General features: G+C 36.4%; 2 protein-coding genes across 5 annotated transcripts; one reads left to right on the forward strand and one right to left on the reverse strand.

Annotated features, from left to right (window-relative positions):
* The first annotated feature begins 1,114 nt into the window (after window positions 1-1,114).
* On the forward strand, window positions 1,115-5,379 carry LOC103722086 (uncharacterized). Of its 3 annotated transcripts, XM_089924177.1 has the most exons (4): window positions 1,115-1,351; window positions 4,222-4,300; window positions 4,437-4,567; window positions 4,795-5,031. In XM_089924177.1, the coding sequence occupies exons 1-3, from the start codon at window positions 1,200-1,202 to the stop codon at window positions 4,551-4,553; spliced, it is 348 nt and encodes a 115-aa protein (XP_089780303.1). In that variant the 5' UTR covers window positions 1,115-1,199; the 3' UTR covers window positions 4,554-4,567; window positions 4,795-5,031. The 3 variants fall into 3 exon arrangements, with proteins under 3 accessions (XP_089780303.1, XP_088557088.2, XP_008810749.2); XM_088700962.2 differs by lacking the exons at window positions 4,437-4,567; window positions 4,795-5,031 and adding an exon at window positions 5,114-5,379 and having other exon boundaries at window positions 1,120-1,351; XM_008812527.6 differs by lacking the exon at window positions 4,437-4,567 and having other exon boundaries at window positions 1,130-1,351.
* Window positions 5,380-10,503: 5,124 nt separating this feature from the next.
* Window positions 10,504-13,132, reverse strand: LOC103722092 (uncharacterized). 2 transcript variants are annotated; one of them, XM_008812534.6, is made up of 2 exons: window positions 12,941-13,132; window positions 10,504-11,835 (listed from the first exon to the last, which is right to left on the reverse strand). In XM_008812534.6, the coding sequence occupies exon 2, from the start codon at window positions 11,779-11,781 to the stop codon at window positions 10,816-10,818; it is 966 nt and encodes a 321-aa protein (XP_008810756.3). In that variant the 5' UTR covers window positions 11,782-11,835; window positions 12,941-13,132; the 3' UTR covers window positions 10,504-10,815. The 2 variants fall into 2 exon arrangements, with proteins under 2 accessions (XP_008810756.3, XP_026666202.3); XM_026810401.4 differs by having other exon boundaries at window positions 10,504-11,978.
* Window positions 13,133-13,478: the final 346 nt, after the last annotated feature.

Consider the following 13,478-nt stretch of genomic DNA (forward strand, 5'->3'; position numbering starts at 1 on the left):
GACCAGATCCACCATGGGCCTGAGATGAATTTATCCTAGTGCATGTTGCTATTACACACAAAACAAAAAACAAGAGAGAAGAAAAAAAGAATTAAATTCATCATAGATCGATGATGCATCCAATCCTCCTACTAATTTCTTCTTGAACATAACCATTCACATATTTAGGAACCGCATATAGGCTACATGCACGAACCAACCAACAATAGAGAACCGTGATGATTATTAAAATATACTATCCAGGAATCAATCTATGAAAGCTAGCATTTACAACTCCATCACAAACCGCAAGGTGAAGTACATGTCTGCAAATTAATAAGGATTTCACATGACAAAATAACCATTGAGGATATTTAAAAATTGTGATGGAAATCTTAAACAGGTTTTGGAGATTGGTTATCATTTTTGGAGTGATCTAACAAATAATTTGCCGCCACAAATCAGGAACATTTTATTGGTCTGCCTTGCTACCTTTCCTTCCATAGAGAAGTTTTACTTTACTAGTTTTGCTTCTGTGGAAAATAGCTGATTGATTTGCCTCATTAACTTATCTGGAATTCTATTTTTAGTGCGACTCTAGGGGATATTATTTCCTGTTGCGGGGTTTCACCCCGGCAACAACCAGTACACCGGTCGAGTAGGAAAAGCGACTGCGAGATACTGCTCCTATCCTCACGATTTTGCCCTTCAAAAGGCGCCTCGTGAGGAAACGTTTTAGGCCTCCTCATTATAAGGCACAGAGCTTTCCGCTGATTAGCCGATGTGGGACTAAAGTTCAAAACCCCATCCCACAACATTCCCTTTCTAATCAAGTGTACCATGAGGTCTATAAATACCTATTCTTATTGTAAAGCATGGCAATAAGAAAGATTTAGAACTAAAATAAGAGATGGCCCATTCAGGCAATGGCCTCACGAGGAGATCAACGGAAGAAATCTGCCGTTAAGCGGGCCGGATGCTTAAAACCCGAAAACCAAGTTCGCCTCGCCCGAGTCCAAATGAAGTCGCCGTTTGCTGCCGACTACATTACAATCTGAACGGAATACGGCATCTGGAATCCCGCAATTAGCTTAAATAATTTGCCACCTCCCACATCGTTGGATCCGCAGATCGGACGGTAAAAGTGGAGATAAGATGCGGAGCCGGAGAACGGCAAGAGGCCAAGCGGAGCGCCGCGAGCGAGAGGGAGGGCTTGTTCGATGGAAAAGTACTTCGGAAACCCTTATCGTGGCGATCCGGGAGTCCCCCACACCGATCCCGATCGGTTCGTGAACATCTGGATAGGATCCTTCGCCTTCTCTGCCCTCACCTGGTTCGATCCCTACATGTGGAATCTCTCCAACCAGTTCAAGTGAGCTATCCCTTCCTCTCTCTCTCTCTCTCTCTGTCTGTGTTAGGTTTTGGGTTAGGATTTCTGTTTTCTGCTTCTTCTTTTTCCCTCTTGTGGTGGATTTCTTTGGATTGTATGGTTTTGTTTTGAAAAATAGAGGGTAAATGGAAGGGATGTGCACGAGAACTGTTTGCTGAATAGTAGTAAAAGTTTTTTTTTATGGTAAATCTGTGCGATTGAACGATTTCGGGAGTGATAGGTTATGACTTTTTTTCAGCTCCAGGCCAGGTGAGGATAATCGTTTGTTATGATATGGTGTAAAAATTAGAACTATGAAGAATCATGCGAAAAATGAGACTTTGCGAACTGTATGAGATTTCCTTGAGTGCCCTAGATTCGATATTATGGAGGAAATGCGAAAAAAGAAATAGTTTGATCAGAGGATTGCGTGTGAGATAAAACCCAATGTAACTAATTTCGGGAAAAGATAGATTGAATTGAGGAGGAGAAGAGGCTTGTAATTTGAAAGCATGTTTGATGAGGTGCGAGTATGATGCATTGGAAACACCAACAACGTGTTGTTCTCTTTAAAGAATCGATACTTTGTTACTCTTCATGCTGATACTTTGTCAGGGTCCCTTTATAACTGCTCTGTGTTTTTGTATATATGTAGCTGCTTTCTTTGTGATTAGCTAGTATTTTGCTGTTGCATTATACTGATTTAGTTTCTTAATCACATTGCCTGCCATGTATATGAACAATGTATGGGGGGGGGGGGGGGGTAAAGGTGTACAGTGTACCACAGGTGTGGATTGACAAGGAATGAGTTATAATTTAGTAGAATCTAATCCAAAAGGTAGCAGTAGCACAAGTAGAAATTTACATTTTTGGATCAGACAAGAGGAGTTGATCACATATTATGAAGCCAACCACATTAAGGGCTTTAAAGTTCTATAAGCACAAAGGAAGTCCCAAGAATACCTGATTCAATGGAAGTTGAGATTCAAAATGCCTATTGTGGTGAAAGGTTATAGTTTCAGATAAATAAGTTAATGACCCTCCATGCTCTTTATATTGTTTTATCAATATGAAATATAGTCGTGTACTACCAATAACAAGCTTTATTTAATAGACATATGTTGAGCTGATTCAAGTGCTATCAATTTTGCCTTGCCTCTGAGTTGGTTTAGATTGTTATTGTAAATTTTGTATTTTAGAGCAATCTTCTAAGTTTAACTAGAAAGCCAATGGGGCTTTCTAGTTACATGTTTGACCTGTTAGATCTGAATGCTAGTCTTGCAGAAAGGATGTTGCGTAATTGTTTTGTAGTTTAAAGTCATAATAAATATGACTTTGTGACTTTGTTTTTTAGGATCATTGGATATAAATGATATGTATATAAATACTAGTTATTATGTAGAAGGTATTATTACTACATAGTTTATCTTAGATTGGACTAAATGCATGGAGAGGTTCCAATTCAATCCCAACCAGTCCTTGGAACATCACAACAGGTTGCTGGTGGGTTCATTTCATCCTATTGAATTTGGTAGATCCTTATTTATACAGCTTGTTGATTCATTCTTGTGGACACTCATCTCCTATTGGGTTTGGTTAGGACCTAATACAAGAAGTTTGTGTTACCTTGCGGAGAGGTAAGAGAGAAGAATGAGAAAAAGAAGCACGTGTTGGCCATCGATATTGGTTTCGCTCTTCTATCTTCTAAATGAGGCATGAGATCGTTTTAGTTAATGTAAGAAGCATAAGAGAAACAGATGGCTTTTGGCATGGGTTGTACTTGTGGTATGGCCATTTGATTTGTTTTAAATTTTGAAGTAGTAAGCGAGCAAAAGAGAATATTAAGAAACCATGCATAAGAAAATAATAGTAAAAACATATGTATATCTTGGATTTTTTCCAGCACCTCTAGTGCCATGTCAGGAAAAAGAAATTAAAGAGTAGAACAGGATAAAAGCCAAAAAGGATTAAAACTCTTTGATGCAGAAGTCTTGAAGTTTGCAAAAATTAGAGAATCTAGAGCTTTGTAAGTGAAATTGTATAATTGATGACAAAAGCAGAGTTAATAATTTTAATACTTTTTCATCCAAATTTACTGCTCATTAGGAACTCATAAACTAATTCCTACTCATTAATTATTCAAGGAGAATAAAATTTTATCAAACTGTAGACTAAGGTTCTGATTTTAGGACTTGCCATTGTCAAGGTGCTGTTTTGCTCAGTCAGGGTGAGAGATTGTGCTAGTATATGCCAAACAAGTAGACTCATCAACATTCTCAACTGCAATGCGACATTTTCTTATGATGAGGATGACTTGAGATCAGACCAATGGATGGGGAAAGAAAATAAGTCTGAACACCTATGCTGGAGCTGGGAAGTGGTTATTATTTAACAGTATGAAATTTACCTTTTTTTTTGTGAAGTTGACCATTCACATTTTGTTCTATCTCATGAAAACAGATTTTGTTCATTCCACTATATCTGATAAGTGTTAGTACACGTGTTTTGTGCTTAGATGTCCACCTCTAATCAGGCTTAGCTTTTCTGTGTTCATGTGACATGGGATGTCTTTTTCCTTTTCTTGTGGTTTGTTCCACCCCACTATTGGATCCTTTTAACATTTCTAAGCCATGGTCGCCATCTCTTGACACCATTAAGGCTGCACTGTAGCACTTACCATGGAAGTTTTACCCGTGCATTTGTTGTTTTGATCTTTCATTTTTACCCCCCTCTGTAAACATGTTTCTTTGTATAGTTAATAGCTCATCCACATGTATGGATTTATGCTTCATCTGTTTTGCAATGCACAGACATGCTATTTGTTTACATATTATAGCTTATTTACTTGCATACTCTGGATTATCTTTTTGCAGCTGGCATGACAAGGCTATGATGTTTGAACACTACCACTGGAAGAAAGCAATGGAGAAGAACCAGCCATACCAGTTCAAGGTGAGATCTTTAAACGCTTGCTACCGGTATTACCTACCATATTCAGCAAGTTTCTTCCTCTTCTTTTGTGCCTTTTTTCCATGCCAAATATTTTTGGAGATGATGAGCAATATTTGGGGAATCATGCTGGAATTAGAGTTGGGAATACGACCAGAGGTCTGCTATACCTATTGAATGGGCTGGAAGTGGTTCAACACTCTGGTTTATGCTTCTGCATGATTTGACAGTACATAAAGAAATCATATCCAAGTGATTATGATATTTTTGGTAAACAATTTATATACTGTAATTTGTTTATGACTCTCTTCATCTGCAATTCCAGTTTGCGATGCTATATCTACTGTAGAATTAGACAATTGTCCATGGCGTCAAATCTCATTGACCTATACTTGTCATGCCAGGGTCATGTCCGCTAATTGGTTTTGCCTTTGTGCATTTTATTTGACGTACTATTGCCTGTTATTAACATGCTTTTCCCCTTCCTTTTTCTCCAGTGGAACCAGTACATGAGCAAACCATTGCGTGATTCGTACTACTACAACTGGCCTGTTTACTTCCCGTAGCTACATCTCTTCTACCATTCTTTTTTCTGTTGCATTCCTTGTCTTGAACAATTGACTAGCTAGGGTTGGGCTCATGGAGACATATATTAACAGTGTTAAACTTTCTAGGCGTATTGTGAATTATTGTTATCAATGTATTTAGCTGTTCATGCTGTTACTTTTTAATAATCTGTTGTCCTTTCATCTACTGGTACGTGGAAATTGCATTACTTGAATGGCTTAATGATTTGAAATAAGAGCATGTGCACAGGTACAGATCTCAATTTATAATAGCGGCTTCTAATTTAGATATAATGCGTGCACAGCGGCAACCCAAGGAAGGTGAAAGCACCTATCTTTAGACCTGTATGCTAGACTTTTCTGTGGGCATCCTGTTCATCATGGCACAGCAATTTGGGGTGCTTTTTTGATCTTGAAGGTGAAACTGTAAATTTGGAGAAGTTTTTTCTTAGGAAAACATTTTAGAGTTGTCATTCTGAAGTTTATATTATCAATATTGAGTGGTTTGCTCTTCAATTTTGACTCTCTGTATTCTATGAGGAGGCCATCTGTTGCTGGTCATGGTTTTCAGTTGAGTATCTGCTGCACATAGTAGACCTAGCGTAGATGTATTTAACTATATTCATAGGGCTGAAATCAGATCGAATACTAGTATATCTATATCTATATTTATTTTGTTTGACGAATACAGATGCAGATATAGATGTTAGATTTTTATATCCATATTTGTTTTAAATAGATATAGATACAAATCGGATACTGAATGTATGGATACAAATATGAATATAAATCGGATCACTAAACTTTATGACCACAAAATTAAAGATATTATTAAGGGAATGATAAATTAAATTAATATCATATTAAATTGGTCATTTATTTTTCTTAAAAGTTTATGAGTATTAAATAAAATTAAATAGGGTTACAGATGAAAACGAATATTTGGATACGTATCGGATAGTTGTCTATCCATATTTATATCCAATTTTTTTATGCATATGGATACATATATGGATATTAATCGAATGCTCAAATTTCTATCCATATCCAAATAGTTTTGGATACAAAAATAAATTTGGATAGATATTATCCAATCCACTTTCATCCTATGTATTTGTGTTAAAGACTGACTAGAGGAATAAAAGATTCCATTCCATGCTCGGACCTAAGTCAGTTTTGGAAAGCCAAGTTGGAGATATGATCAAATAAGGCTGATATCATCAAATTTAGGTAGATTTGGAGAGGCTCCGCATCAAGATCAATCTAAGATCTTAGTCAATAACGAGAAGGTGATTTCCAACCACTTTTTCATTTTTGTACTAAATCAAATCTTAGTAGATTATATGAATTTCTTCTACAATAATTTTCCTTATGCATAAAATTCTCTTACCCTTTTAGCAAGAAGTAAATGTGGACACATTCATGGATAGGTTCAAGGGTTCTGCAATTGTTTATAGGGATGCCTAACTTTTGAAAAAAGTCATCCTGAATTGAATGAAATTTCTAGTTCTTTTCTCGATTGTTTTTGAATTTCGAGAATTTTTTTATGATTGTTTCTTCTCCCTTCTATCTTATTTCTCCATCATTGGGTAGATCATTCTCAAGGATAAAGATTACCATGTGCACTATTTTGGTAGTAGAGCGGATCTAATGGAGATCCGATAGCTGCAAGAACAAATAATGCAACTAAGGATAAATTATAATCCTACAGTTGGTGATAATCGCCGCTTTAGAGGATTTTCTTAACAGGATCACCACCATCAAAATATTCTTTTAAGCTATGGATGTCCACAACAATAAGGAGGTGAAGATTGTGGGTATAAATCTGGTGCAAGAATATCCAACACTTTTATGTAAGCATTGTAAAAATGAAGATTACTAATTGGCCAAAGATAAATATGCATCTATGCAGGTGCTTCCTTCTAATATATCATTCTCACTCTCTTTATCAGTCTTATATGAACCTTAGAGGGTGAAATAAGCATCACTAACTACCAGAGGAGTTTTTTAAGATCTCCATTTAGGCATGTTGTCTTATGGACGAGAACTTGTGTAACTCATGTGACGCCCCCAACTCAAGATCGTAAACCAGGAGTCCCAATAATAGCCACATACTTATAGAAAACTCTTCTCACAAGCATGCAAAATATCTCATCATAATATCATAAACAAGCAACGGAATAAATTTAAATAATCAATGATCAAACTTTATTTAAATAACTAGAATCTAAATTTAATATCTTATAGAACCAACAATATTTAAAAGATCTTACATCAAACTCTAGTCAATTCTTCATCTAAATTAAACATATCAAATTCGACCCCTAGTCACTTCTAATCATGACCCTATGCTATCTTAGTTTTCAAATCTGTAAAAATAATAAGACGTAGAATAATGAGCTAGGCAACCTAGTAAACAATGAACACTTTAACCACATTAATCAAACAATAAATTAATTTTTTATTTTAAAAAATAAGCATATTAAATTCATTAATTTAAAAATAAATTCTAGTATGCAATATTATCAAAACATTACGCATGTCAAATTTAATCTTTTTCAAAATCAAATTTCATTTATAAATCTAAATTCTTTCAAATTATCAAGTTCATTTCGTCAACCATGAGCTATGACCATATTTTTTCTATTAAAATATAAGCTTAGTGATAATCAAAGTGCCAACATATAACCTTCACTGGCAAGATATCGATATGCCAACATATAACTCTTACTGATAGAGTATCAATATGCCAATTTATAATATCCATTGGTAGGGCGCCAACGTATTACCCCCACTAGCAGGGTATCGGTGTACCAACACATAACCCCCATTGACGGGGTATCGATGTAATAGTGCATAACCCCCACTAGTAGGGTATCGATATATAGTGAGGTTATGAAATTATCTTGAATTAAACTCTCTTTTCATAAATCATTTTAATGCTTCAAATTGAAAAATACACAAAATCATCTGATAACAAATTTAATTGAACATAATCCATAATAAAATCAATACTTTCAATCATGCATCAATTAATATTCCATAATATGAGATATTCAATAAATAAATATTATGCTTTGAGTTCATAAATCACAGATAATACGACTTAAAACTTAATAATATAAATATTATATAATTTGTCGATAAATTTAGAAAAAGAGTTACATTACTTGCCTTGCGAGCGAAACCAAACTACAGATCCAAATAATTTCGAGAATCCCTCTCAAAATATAAGACTCTGACGAGCACTCAACTGAAATCTTCGATGTTGTAAGGGTCTTTAAAGAGTTACATTACTTGCCTTGCGAGCGAAACCAAACTACAGATCCAAATAATTTCGAGAATCCCTCTCAAAATATAAGACTCTGACGAGCACTCAACTGAAATCTTCGATGTTGTAAGGGTCTTTAAATAACCGTTCCTAGATTTTCTAGCTCCCGTAGGACATCAAGATAGAGGAGGAGTCCATCTTCTATTCTAAGTTGAGTAGGACTCTGTCTCTTTGTTTTCCATCTCCTACTCTAACTCTTACATCTGGGCCAGTCAAGTAGACTAAATCCAGTTCCTTATTAGCTGAGCTGGGTGTTATAGCGTATTACCTATATAGCTTATAGGTTTTGATCTATGATAAAGTCACTGATCGCAACATATGGCATGTGAATAATGCGTATCATAAGGCATTGCATACAGAGAAGAAGTTGCGACGAGTCTAGAGAGCAAGAAGGGGATCCACCGATGTATGTGCTATGCCTTCTTCCTTCAAGGGCATTATAACTGCTCAGGCAGTCTAGAACTATAACCGCCCACTACGAAGTTAATAGATTCGATCAATTGTAGTAGAACAGACTTGCCCCTATTCCATTCAATTACCATTTTGGTCTTATTCCTTCTATAAACATGAAAAAGAAAATAGGTAATTTGGTCTTCATGATAAAATCCAAACTATCGTAAAATTCAATGCATATTAAATGTTTTCTATTTTCTACACTTATCTATCCAACCAAACATCTAAAATATTCTATTCTGTGGAATGGATTTATTCCTTCAATGGTACAAGAGGTATCCCTTCCAAAATCTATTCTACAACCACATATCTCTGGGAGACTTTTCCAGCAAGCTAGTTTGATGGTATCTTTCTCTGAGTTTACTTTATTCAGCAGCATTAATGGCGCAAACAATGAACTTAATAAAAGGGAATACACAAATCAGTACTCTAGATTCCGGCCACTTGAAGTAATTGCTGACTAGTTTTCGTGGTTGACCAGTGTTGATTTACGTCCAATAAAATCAGTGCCCAAAGGTAAAGACCATAGATGGTGCCTAGGAAGACATTTATTTCCCATAGCTACAAAGTATTGTTGTCAATTAAGTAAGGAGAATGGATGAAGATGTATAGGGGTGTAGAGAGGGGTCAGAATGGCCATGTAGAGCTGGGACCATCTCCTAGATAGCATGGTCCATTGGCAAAAGAGGACCACCCCCCCCCCACCCACCCAAAAAAAAAAAAAAAGACACCACAACACAAGTTCGAATTCTTCGTCTTTTTCGCTATAGAGACCGTTGAAGTTATCTGATCATGAAGATAGATGGCTGTCAAATACGACACATCATCTCTTGGATACCAAATAACCATGTATCTGTACGATTAAATGATGCAGCGGCAATCGACGACTTTATAGCCCTATGCTATGCAAAAGATCGATGCACCGGGACCATTATCGACCGTACCCTCTAAAGGCAAAATGCCACTTTCCATGCCTAAGGCTTATCGCCCCACCACCAATTGGACTTTGTTCCTTCTATTTCCTTTGGGTCCTATATGCAGTTGTGATAATTACCGCGATCCCCTTTATCTTGTCAAAAGAAACAAGAAGCTGCATGCCCATTACCTAAAACTTGAGCCACATCAAACTACCTTCTGGAGCTCCAAAACCATGGGTCAGATCAATCACCTATCGCCTTCTTTCTTCTCTTTTCCTTTGTTTTTTTAAAGAAAACCTAGCACCTACTTGTGATGCTTTTCCTTAAACAACACACACACACACACAAAAGGAAAAAAAAATCATAATAAAGAGGATAATTTAAATTAAGATGAAACCGGTATAGCCGTTACTTTAGTAAATTAAGTATCGGGGGGAGAAAAGATTAAGGTCAAAACACTAGTGTTTTCTTTCTTTTCTTTGCTTTACCAAGATTTTTTTTAAAAAAATCAAACTTTTTTCCTGAAAATGCTGCTAGAGTTATGAGAGTTATGAATGTCAAAATCATACGAAAGAAAAAGATTTTTTCCTTCATTTCTATAGTCATGGTGGTGGTGGGGAGAGCAAGTAATCAGTAGTTCAATAGATAGTGGTCATAGGCATGGCAAGCAAACCAAGAACCAGAGAGAAATATGTTCATAATCCTAAGCACCTTGTGGAAACTTATTTCTTTCACTTTGTAATCTTAAAATCCCAACTTCCAAGTCGGTGCTAAATCCCACAGGAAAACATATCTGAATAGTCGTGGTCGAGGGCCACGAAAAAAATCAAGCAAATATGTCATTACCATACTTTTGATCTCTTATATTATAACACAAACTCCAGACTAGAGTTTTATTCCACCTTTTATGAAAGCACCATCCTGGCAAGAAAAACTATCTTTAACATATAACAATAGGCTCCACTTTATAGTAAATTTAGTGCCAATTAACAAGAAAACCAAATAATGCACACTCCCATATATCAAAAAATAACATAAAATTTCATGCGACTTCCAACACTCAAGAAACCATATAGCACATTAAATTTCTCACTCCCATATATCAAAAAATAACATAAAATTTCATGCGACTTCCAACACTCAAGAAACCATATACCTGACTTCAAATCACATTAAACTCACAACTGCCTCTGCAAACTTTACGAAGGTGGTTAATGTATGCGGTCGCCAGAATTGCCATACAGTTTGGTCTCAATCTTGATGGTCTTGAGGATGGTGATGTTTAAAGGTTAAGTTTGGTTGGAGAAGTTCCAAGCTTGGATTGCCTGACTGCAATGAAGTTCTGAGAGAATTTGATGGGAGAAGCTGTGAAGCTGAGTTTTCCATATGAAGGTGCTTGTATTGCTTTGCATTGAAGTCAGTTGAAGCATTCATATATGATGCAAACATCGATACAGGCTGACAACTATGGAACCCTTCTGCTCGAGACGGATGGCCTAAATGGGATATATGTGCATTAGATGGATCCCAGTGATGGTAGGAGGGGTATGACATGGCATTATTCTGCAATCCACTTCCTACATCGTTTCCTTTGATCATGCTGCCTTTCTCAATGCTGGGTTCCTTCACGGCTTCTTTTTCTTTATTCTTCAAGAGTACATCTGAATTCCAAAATGTGGATTTTTGCACCATCATTGCATTCTCGACAGTATTGCTGTCTAGCATATCTCCATTTGCCACACTAGAAGAAGTGGCTAATTGGAAAGCTCTACCATCAAGAATAAAATCAGTACCGTCTCCAGTGGGATGGAAAGAGGGAGCTTGAGGTGGAGCCAGTTTGTGAGAGATTGCCATGGACTGAGGGAATTGAATGAAATTTCCTGGTGGCATCTGGAGTGGGGGAAGCTTATCGATCTCATGTTGAGCAGCATTAAGCAACCAATCCACAACTTTGCTAGGCTGGTTAACCCCTAGCTTATCCTGAAGGTCATACACTTGAATAGCAGTCGGCACTGAGAGCCTCACACGCCTATCCCTCAATCCTCTTATAGTACTGACTTTGCTATGCCTATCTTTTCCTCCAAATGTGCGTGAGGCTCGTACAATTCTTGGATTTTTTAGTGCTGGCCATGGTCTTGAACTTACTGGGAACTTGTCAACATCGGTACCTCCTTCTTCTCTAGCTAAAAGCTCTTCTTCTCTTGAATTTCTTATCATCTTAATACTTTCATCACTTCTTAATCAAATGTTAAACTTGAAATTGAGAATTCCCTGCATAAATTACGCTCTTCAATCATTCTGGAATCAGTCAACAACACATATATTTCATGTAGTCTTTCTGCTTCATGGAAGATAGGCAAATGTTTGCTCGAATTTTTAAAAGTTGTTCGATCTATGCACAATTTCTTTATCATCTGCATGAGTTATATGTTAGTGAATTACTCTATCTTAAAGAAACTACTCTTCTTTCTATCTATTAACAGTTGATGATTTCTAGTCTGTAGATGCACAAGCTAAAATGGTACCAAGGAAAAAAGAAATTGTATGTCTGCAACACAAATTCGAGTCTCACAACCAGCACATGCACATACAATACCCAAAAAAGGGGGTGAGGAGAGGGAGGGAGAGCCAGTGCGAGCGAGCAAGCGGGCGAGAGAGAGAGAGAGAGAGAGAGAGAGAGAGAGAGAAGCTTCATCCGATCTAAATCCAAAAATTCTTGATTAAAACAATTTTATTTTAGTATGGAAAATTGAGAAAAAAACTTGCAAGAAACACTATGATCTGTAGTGTGTAATTAATCTGAGGATATATAAAAAAATTTAAAAAGAAAATGAAGAAGTAACAGCAGCAGAATCTGCACTTCTCGACTTACATCCAATAATCCTTAATTTATATCATATATATGAGATCTATGTACTAAGGGAAAAAAGCTTGAAGTAATCTGATATTCAGAATTCCTGCATATTTAAATCTATCATCCATGAAATAAGTTCTATTTCATGAGATGAGGATAACTTTATCAGTAAAATGCAAGCAGCCAATGGCATATATATTTCTTGAGATCTATGCACTTCTCGACTTACATCCAATAATCCTTAATTTATATCATATATAACGGATCTATGTACTTAGGGAAAAAAGCTTGAAGTAATCTGATATTCAGAATTTCTGCATATTTAAATCTAGCATCCATGAAATGAGTTCTATTTCATGAGATGAGTATAACTTTATCAGTAAAGTGCAAGCAGCCAATGGCATGTATGTTTCTTGATCATACCTATTAAAAGAAAACCCTATATTTTCTGAGGGACAATTGGGGGAAAGCTAACTCTCCTTTGTTTCACTATAGCGATGAAGAAATTTGTGATTAGCCTACCTGTAAGTGCAAAAATCTTCAAAAAGATATATTCCTCGGGGGTTCAGCGCAAAAGAAGCTTCAGAGCGGGGCTGTGCACCTCCAACTTTGCTCAAATTTAAGCTGGTCCAGTTGCCTGTAGGGATCAAATTTGAAATGATATGGTATTGAATTCATAACCAGTTCGATCGAGCAAGCTGCGCATTTTGGGGTAGGGAAGAGGATAGATACGCAAAAGGCCTATAAAAAGAAAAAGTGCCGTGCATTTGCAAACTTGTGGCTCATATTCATGCCTATGAAATTGACAGAAAAGTCATGGTTTTTATCTTTTTCTGATCACATACATCTCTCAATCACTGCCTTATTGACAAGGGTAAGTTGGTCTTACCTTAACCTAGATATTTTTTTGTTCAAATATGTTCTGTATTATCGTAAACATACTAATAAATGTATCATGTATTTGAGAATCTTCGTACCTCTTAGAGCATTGAAGATCATGGAAGGGATATGCTGCGGCGGTTAGTTGAGAATCACGAGCATAAAATCCTAGAAAAATTTG

The sequence above is a fragment of the Phoenix dactylifera genome, chromosome 7 (assembly GCF_051530095.1).
Source record: "Phoenix dactylifera cultivar Ajwa chromosome 7, Ajwa_hap1_PhDact_Kaust_v1.1, whole genome shotgun sequence".
NCBI classification, from domain to species: domain Eukaryota; kingdom Viridiplantae; phylum Streptophyta; class Magnoliopsida; order Arecales; family Arecaceae; genus Phoenix; species Phoenix dactylifera.